Here is an 8461-nt window from a genome sequence, read left to right on the forward strand (position 1 = left end):
CCACTTCACAGAAGCATGTAAATCCATAAAGTGTCACAAGTATGAACTAGCCCCTTTCTAATTACATATCTTTAACCATCTGTCAAAACAAGTAGTCACTTGCCTTCTGTGAAGCATCATACAAAAGGAACACAGTATCAGTCCATTGCAATCTCCAACTGATCAAACAACCTTAAGGATACTTTTAGAAGTAAAATTTGTCAGAAGATCTTCACATTAAGCATGGATATTGTAAACCTTTGCCTGTTGCACATCAAAAAATGGTACAACAATTTCACATCTAAGCTAGTGTTCATTACATATAACACAGATTAAATAGATAAGTTTATTAAGTAAAGTTGGTAATGCTGTTATTAAGTTTTCACTGTTTTCCATTCAAAGCTCCTCTTTTTTAGCTGCTTATAACTTTGGCAGATTTGAGCTGTCTGCATAAACATTTACAGGAGTAGATCTCTAGAAAAGCTTTCCTGGAAAGAAGGAAATCTCTGCCCAGCTAATATTTTTGAAGAAAATTTCAGCCAACAAGGTCACTTCCAAGAAAGGTTCTTGGGAGGAAAAAAGGTGACTTTCTCATTTAAAAAAAAAAAAAGAAAAAAAAAAGAAAAAAGCTTTTTTTTCTGGAAAACTTTCAAGGAGCTTTGGAGCAGGGACTTGGATATCAGAATAAATGGTCCTTGCTGAGGGTGTGCCTTTGGAGATGCTTGTGAAAATCTGCTGAGATGCAACCACCACGTTAATCCCTGATTGTACTCTTCTCCAAATAATAAGTCTGCACGTGCTGGTGGGAGCGAGCTGGCTCAGATAGCACAGTCTATTTGTTGGCAGAGAGGCAGGCTTATTTCAATTGTTTTGGTTACCCAAACTAGCTTAAGTATCTCTATCCTGCACTGCAGTAAACAGTGCATTGGGGTCTAATCTCCACACTCCCCTGTCCCTGTAAGTGCATCTGCTGCCACGCTCCTGTGCAGAAGTGCTGGTTACCTACCGACCATCTCCAAACCCTGCTTACCTCCTGACCCTTCCCATCACCAATGGAGTTAGGTGTCACAGCATGAATGAGCAGCAAGACAGTGACTGGAAAGCAGCTGAAAATGGGCAGGGGATGACTCATACTTGGAGGCAGAAGCAAGAAGCAACAGGAGGATGTCCACCCAAAGTTTTGCTCTGGAGAAGAAAGACACCACATTGAGGTGAATGTCTGCCTCAACTCGATGCTGCTGAGCCCATTTGTGCTCCAGTATAGGCAGGTGACAGCAGCTGCTAAAAGGGCCATAAAGGACTCCCATGTTGTGACTCCCCATGTTCTTCTCCATCCTTTGTGCCATCCGCCTTACGTGCTAAGTTCTTGTTCTCTGCCCATTCCCACAGCCAACTCCTTATTCCCATGACCCTTCCTATCTTGGGCAGGCAATGTCTCTGGGGTTTGTAGGGTCTGGGAAAAGCTTGCCCACCTACACAAGCTCGGACTCCTGCCAACTGCAGGATGGCAGCAGGGCTCTCAGGCTGTGCTTTCTAGTTTCTCTATGGAAGCTCTTCCTCCACCCTGCTCCATGGGGATGCACACGCAAACATGCCTGGCACTACAGCGGGCCCTCGGCTCTTCCTAACCCAGACAGGCCCTCTCAAAAGCGCCACCAGATTAGTGAAAAGGCAGAAGGCACTGCTCTCAGAGACACAGCAGTCTGTCTTCCAGCTGAGACATGGGTCCTGGGCTCAAGTTCAAGCCAAACACAAAATGCAGACATAGCCTCTGGAATACTTTCAGAGTCCGGGGGGTTGAGGATTTTTTTGTCTACAGCCCCTCCCTGGAAGCAGCACCAGCTCCCCTGGGAGAGGCACAAGCAGAGGCTCCCACCCCAAATCCCTCTTCCCTTCAGCTATCACAAGAATAGACATATCTGGCCAAATTAATAAAGCCACACATTCAGAGCCTCGCAATGTCATGGAGGTTGTTCAGAACATATTTGTCCCTGCAGCTGCCAGTCCTTCATGACTCAAAGGTTTCTTTGGACACTGTGTCCTTATTTCTCTGCCTCATTGCTCCAGAACATCGCTTGGGCTCAGTTTTCAAAGAAGTTCAGGGATCCTAGATTTGGCTCCTTCTTTTAATCCAGCAGCACTTCTCTAACTTTCTCCTCTACAGCAGCTTTCCTTCTGCTGTCTCTAATATGTCAAGGGAACCTCTGTAAAGCATCTTATCTACCTTGACCATTGGCTCCTGGTGACCCACGCACTCATCCAACAGTCCCATTGCTTAACCTCTCCTCTCCTCTCCTCTCCTCTCCTCTCCTCCCCTCCCCTCCCCTCTATCCCAAGATGTACTGTTAAAGATGGCTTTCCTCTGTTTGTCAGGGTAGCTGTTGGTTTGAGAGGGCTTTGGCATGAATATAAGATTGTCAAGGTTTAGAAACTACTGGTAGGCTTATATCTACATCACTGGAATTTCAGCCATGGATGGAGGTGAAAAGGACAACAGAAGCAGATAAGCTTTCTTCATACAGTCCATCACCAAACACAGAGTCTCCAACATCAGACACTTTTGCTGATCCCTGCTCAGATTCCTCAAAACACTACGTGATTTGAAGCCAGCTATTAGTTTCTGTTAAGAAGTCTGTGTGAAAGCAGTTTCCAAATTCCTTCTTCACAATGCTTGGTGTCCCCCTCCCTTTTTTTTCCAGTGCACAGAAGAATTCCAGTTTATTATTTATACAGATCACTTTGTTTTCCTCAGTACGTAACCTCCAATTCATTAATGTCAAAACATAAAAGAAACAAAAGCACATAAAGCAACAAAAGTTTTCCCCAAACCAGAAGATAACAGCTGATAATTAAGGAAGTCCCATTATTTCTTGGCAAAGGAGCCCGTGTTTTCAGAAGCACATTCTTAAAAGGCCTCCCTTTAATGTAGCTGCATAATTCACATGAATACTATTTTCACAAACAAATAAAGGTTTTCAATATGCATAAAAGAAGGCTTTAATGTTCTCCTAATTCCTGTACAATACCCATTCCATAGCATCCCCAGTACAGTTCGTCCTGGTGAAAGGTTCACAGCACAGCCACACTAGAAATCTCCACATAGAGAGCAAGATTTTTATGACTCCCCCAAGACATGGGCTCTTGTTAGTGCACAACCCCAGCCTCATTTCAAACCATCAGCATTTAGAAAGAAGGCACAGGGGTGCCTTAGATTCTGGATACCCACCTCTGAAACACAGTTTGGCTTGGTTTTCAGTGATGGGGGGAGAAAGTACAGGGACAATAAGGACGGCAGCACACTCTTGTACTATTTTGTCAGTTTTAAATCAGTCTCAGGTTCATCCATCATGTGCCAGGGTTAGTTCTATGCTGCCCTGACACACTGAGTTTATTTTGATGCCAACTTCTCCCTGAAGATGTTGTCTCCAGGTGAAGACAGCATGGGAGCTTCATCCCATGGTGTCTTCAGTGTGATGGTTGCAATTCCAGTGGACTGTCTGGCATCACAAGTTGCTCAGTGTGGGAGAACAGTGCAGCAGAGCAAAACTCTTTCACACAGGCATCAAGAAAAGGTCTGAGATGTTCAGCCAATGTGCAGTTCAGATGTTGGAACCTGGGATAGCTCTGGAACTTTCCTTAAGTAATGTGTTTATGACAGGGAGCACAGGGTTATCGCAGGGAGCTCCTGAATAGCTCTGGACAGCTCAGCTTTCGCTCAGCAATTTGTGAGAACAGGAGACAGTCCCCTCTGCTGAGTATTCAGGTGATATGGTGTATTAATGATGTCATTGAGCTTTTGCACTTAGATAATGTCTTTTAGGGTATCCTTCCACCAGACATGCTGCTGCTATCAGATGTCCAGCTGCTCAGCGCATTTCCTTAGGAATAAGTGTGGGCAGTCATGCTAAATTCCCAACCACGCTGTGTAAGAGAATGCTATTCATCCATCCAAGATCTGAGGTTTGTATTAATCTACTACAAAAGCACTTTCCTGTTCATTTCCCGTTGAGCAACATCCTAAATATCCTGAGCCAAAGGCAGAAAAGAATGCAAACTATTACTTCCCCTATTACGTGAGGAAATACAAAGAGGACAAAAGGTGAAATTCACCCCTCTGCTGAAGGCCACGAGAAGACTCACGTAAGCAAACCGTCCCCTGACTCAGAATGATTCAGTCAACAAAGTAAACAGCAAATTCCTCACAGGGGGAAAAAAAGAAAAAGCTATTTTGTTTTCTGATTAACCAAGTTATCCAGTTACCTAAACAAGATGTAGTCATGCGTTCTGTGCTTTCAGTACATCTTTCTACTCTACCAGCAGGCAACACCTCATCTGTAGCTGATGAGGTTACTGACACATGCATTCTTGCACTGATTATGAAACCAGAAGCTGAGAACTTCTACTCTCAACTAAGACTCCAATACTGATACCTATGACTCTGAGAAATGCGTCTATTTTCCGGTGATTTTACAATAATAGGGCTGGAATATTTAATCATCATATCACAGAATGGCCTCAGTTGGAAAGGACCACAATGATCATCTAACCACCAGACCAGGCCTCCCAGAGCCACATCCAGCCTGGCCTTGAATGCCTCCAGGGATGGGGTTCCACAGCCTCCTTGGGCAACCTGTTCCAATGTGTCACCACCCTCTGCGTGAAAAACTTCCTCCTAATATCTAACCTAAGCCTCCCCTGTCTCAGTTTAAAACCATTCCCCCTTGTCCTACCACCATCCACCCTCGTAAACAGCCATTTCCGCTCCTGTTTCTACTCTCCCTTCAAGGACTGCAAGGCCACAATGAGGTCTCCCTGGAGCCTTCTCTTCTCCAAGCTAAACAAGCTCAGTTCCCTCAGCCTTTCTTCACAGGAGAGGTGCTCCAGCCCTCTGATCATCTTAGCGGCCCTCCTCTGGACCCACTGCAAGAGCTCCATGTCTTTCTTGTACTGGGGGCCCCAGGCCTGGACACAGTACTGCAGATGGGGCCTCACAAGAGCTGAGTAGAGAGGGAGAGGGGGACAATCACCTCCCTCTCCCTGCTGACCAATCCTCTTTCAATGCAGCCCAGAACACAGTTGGCCTTCTGGGCTGCAAGCACACTGCTGGCTCATGTCCAGCTTCTCATCCACCAGGACCCCCAAGTCCTTCTCCAACTCATATATTAGAGGAACTGAGTGTATTAAGAAATGAATGTAGCTGGTCCTGTATTTCTCGGCCCAGGGAGCACCTTCTCACTCCGTACAAGGCGTGCAGCAAGCCGCCCGTTTAAAGCATAATCACCGTGCCAGTTCAGCACTGCCACCTCGTGGAAATCCGTCCGGCGGGAAAGAAACATTAAGAGATGGCCAGGCTGAAAGCAGTCCTCAAAGCTGCTAAATCCGAAAGCGGAAAATAACGGACACCCTGCTGATGCAGATGTAGCTGCACTCCATCGCTCTCCCTGCGCAGCGCTACGTTTCTCCTCAGCCAGCAGAGCAAGCTGGCGGGGCACTCCTGGCACGTTGCAAAGTCTCCGCTGGCTGCACACAGCACAAACCCCGCCCTCCGGGGCCTGCGGGGATCTGGGGGCTGAGGGAGCCCCAGGTGGAGAGGGAAGGCAGGGAGGGAGGGGCGAAGGCCGAAGCGAGCAGAGCGGTGGCACAGGACCGCGCCGGCACCGCCCGACCACCATAGACGGCACCGCCGCACGGACGCCGCGCGAGATGGTGGAACGGCTCGCAGCACGGCTATTGGCTGTAGAAGACCGGGGTGGGGAATCCAGCCCAACCAATGAGAGCGAGCTCACAGCCCCGCCGAACCAATGGACGGCCTCGCTTTTCCCTTCGCGCGCCGTGGCGACGTAGCCAATCGCAAAGGCGGCGCAGCGGGGCGAGAGGTCAGAGATCGGCGCGGCGCCCCGGAAGTGGAAGCCGGCGCTGCGCTGCCTTCCATTCTCTCGCAGCCCGCGGCGCGCACGAGGTGTTCCCGCGTGGGCCTGCGTTTCTCGGGCCGCCGCCGCGCGCCCCGTCGCCATGGTGAGGGTGGCGCTCGCGCGGCGCGGCTCGGCGCGGGGCGGGCAGGGGGCGGCGCGGGGGCGGTGGCCGTTGTTAACGGTTGGGAGGGGCGGGCGGTGCTGACCCGCGCTCTCCCCGCAGAGCCTGCCCCTCAACCCAAAGCCCTTCCTCAACGGGCTGACGGGGAAACCGGTGATGGTGAAGCTGAAGTGGGGGATGGAGTACAAGGGCTACCTCGTCTCCGTTGACGGCTACATGAACATGCAGGTGAGGCACGGCGAGAGAGAGGAGAGGGAGGGACCTGGGCCCTGGGCGCTGCTTGCTGGTGGGGGAAAAGCAGGGCGCTTCTGGGCTGCCCTCAGGTCCGTGTGGCCGGAATTGCTGCGAGTCAAAGTGGCCGTGAGGCTCCTGTTGATGTAATCTTTGTGCTGGTTTTCGTTCCAAGCTTGCGAACACAGAAGAGTATATCGATGGTGCGCTGTCTGGACACCTGGGGGAAGTTTTGATAAGGTAAACGTGGTGTCTAAGCAGGGGAGTGGGGTCTTCTAAGTCTTGTGTTATTGCTTCTGTTAAAGCTTGTGTATCTAGGAGCTGTGCTTCTTGTCTGTACTGGAGTGCTAAATGTCACTGTAACTCTTGTGTGAAGGCTATGGGCTGTAACCTTTAAGCTGGGATCCCTTCTGAGGAGAGAAATAGATAGTTTCAGAAAGAAAAAGTATTTAAAGAAGTATTTATGATCCCTTTCTCAAGTAACTAAACACCTTAGTTCTCCAGCTTATTGCAGGTCTGTAAATCCTCTTGGCAGTAGTAGAATGTATTAGGATGCATGAGTTATTGTTGCAGCTGCTGAAAACATTGTGTGCGTGGAAATAACGCTCGACCATGGCTGTTAATCCACATGAAAAACTTTCTTGTACATCACTGTTAACTGCCTACGGCTTTCATAAACTTGTCTTGTATTTGCAGTGAATCTTTATGGAAAAGCTGAACAATGTCAACAGTGGCCATTTTTTGCACAGGTCTTGAGTGTTGCCAGTCAAGTAGGAAAATGCTTAAAGCAGTGTATTTGTGAGGAAAACGAAGGCATTTCAACTAAGGGAGCTCTTGATTCTATTTACAGGTGCAATAATGTTTTGTACATCAGAGGTGTGGAAGAAGAGGAAGAAGATGGAGAAATGAGAGAATGATTTTTTGTATGTCTGGAAATAAAGTTTTTTCTTTTTTTTTCTTTTCCACAACTTTGTAATCAGGTGTTATTTTTGTTGTTCTTGTATTTTACTATGGGGGAAGTTCACTTTTAAAAAGGTCTGCGGTGAGACCTTAAATGGCCTTAGGGCCATTTCTCCTATATTCAGCACTAGTGAGGCTGCACCTCGAGTACTGTGTCCAGTTTTGGGCCCCTCACTGCAAGAAAGACATTGAGGCCCTGGAACATGTTCAAAGGAGGGCAACAAAGCTGGTGAGGGGTCTGGAGCACAGGCCATATGAGGAGAGGCTGAAGGAGCTGGGAATGTTCAGCCTGGAGAAGAGGAGGCTCAGGGGAGACCTCATTGCTCTCTATGACTTCCTGAAGGGAGGTTGTGGTGAGCTGGGGGTCGGCCTCTTCTCTCGTGTCATTAGTGATAGGACCAGAGGGAATGGTTTCAAGCTACAGCAGGGGATATTCAGGCTGGACATTAGGAAGTATTCCTTTTCAGAAAGGGTGGTCAGGCACTGGAACGGACTGCCCAGGGAGGTGGTGGAGTCACCAAGCCTGGGGGTGTTCAAGGAAAGACTGGATGTTGTGTTGAGGGACATGGTTTAGTGGGAGCTATTGAGAATAGGTGAACGGTTGGACTGGGTGATCTTTTAGGTCTTTTCCAACCTTGGTGATTCTATGATTCTATGATGTCCTATTGATGTCCAGAAAAAAATGCTGGAAGAATAGGTAATGCTGCCAACTTTAAACTGAAAGTCTTTGAGTGAAAACAAAGTATGAAACAAAAAAAAAAAAGAAAAAAGAAAAAACACCACACAACTAAAACTTGTAATTATTAGGCAATTTCTTTCAAGGGAAGCACTTGAATTTAAATGGTTCCCAGAATGAATTAAATCTTTTAAGGTGTGTTCTCTAATACAAAATAGATGGCTCACTCTCATATCACCTCAGTGTGGATCAGTGTCAGAACTCTGCTGTTGCATGGCTGTGCTGTGGTGCAGACTCGCCTACAGTAGAAGATAAAGAACTTTGTGTCTTTAGCATGTAACTCACAGCTACAATGACAACAGAAGAGTCCAGCAGTAGACTGAGGGTGCTGCAGGAATAGAATCAAAGGCAGGAGAATCTTGTGTAGTCTTCATGACTAATATTCATACACAAAGACTCTCAGCAGCTATAAAGATTCATGAATTTCAGTGGCACTCATAGAGTTAAAACACCCTGTGAATTGGGAATGCCTGATCTCAGTCTGCTATATTATGAAAAAAAACCAACACCAAAAGTAACAAC

The 8461-nt window shown here is 47.5% G+C and overlaps 1 protein-coding gene across 1 annotated transcript; it reads left to right on the plus strand.

Annotated features, from left to right (window-relative positions):
- Window positions 1-5906: 5906 nt before the first annotated feature.
- Window positions 5907-7211, plus strand: SNRPF (small nuclear ribonucleoprotein polypeptide F). The gene is made up of 4 exons (XM_042816002.1): window positions 5907-5994; window positions 6115-6240; window positions 6419-6483; window positions 7094-7211. The coding sequence occupies exons 1-4, from the start codon at window positions 5992-5994 to the stop codon at window positions 7158-7160; spliced, it is 261 nt and encodes an 86-aa protein (XP_042671936.1). The 5' UTR covers window positions 5907-5991; the 3' UTR covers window positions 7161-7211.
- The last annotated feature ends 1250 nt before the right edge of the window (window positions 7212-8461 follow it).

This window comes from Centrocercus urophasianus, unplaced genomic scaffold, assembly GCF_019232065.1.
Source record: "Centrocercus urophasianus isolate 14NV4802_14NV808 unplaced genomic scaffold, USGS_Curo_1.0 seq_15, whole genome shotgun sequence".
Lineage (NCBI taxonomy): Eukaryota > Metazoa > Chordata > Aves > Galliformes > Phasianidae > Centrocercus > Centrocercus urophasianus.

What these genes read in the sequence shown, in the direction of transcription:
- SNRPF (XM_042816002.1), top strand. An exon ending in ACGGCTACATGAACATGCAG is followed by an intron (nt 6,241 to 6,418) that starts GTGAGGCACGGC and finishes TTTCGTTCCAAG; the next exon opens with CTTGCGAACACAGAAGAGTA. An exon ending in CTGGGGGAAGTTTTGATAAG is followed by an intron (nt 6,484 to 7,093) that starts GTAAACGTGGTG and finishes TTCTATTTACAG; the next exon opens with GTGCAATAATGTTTTGTACA.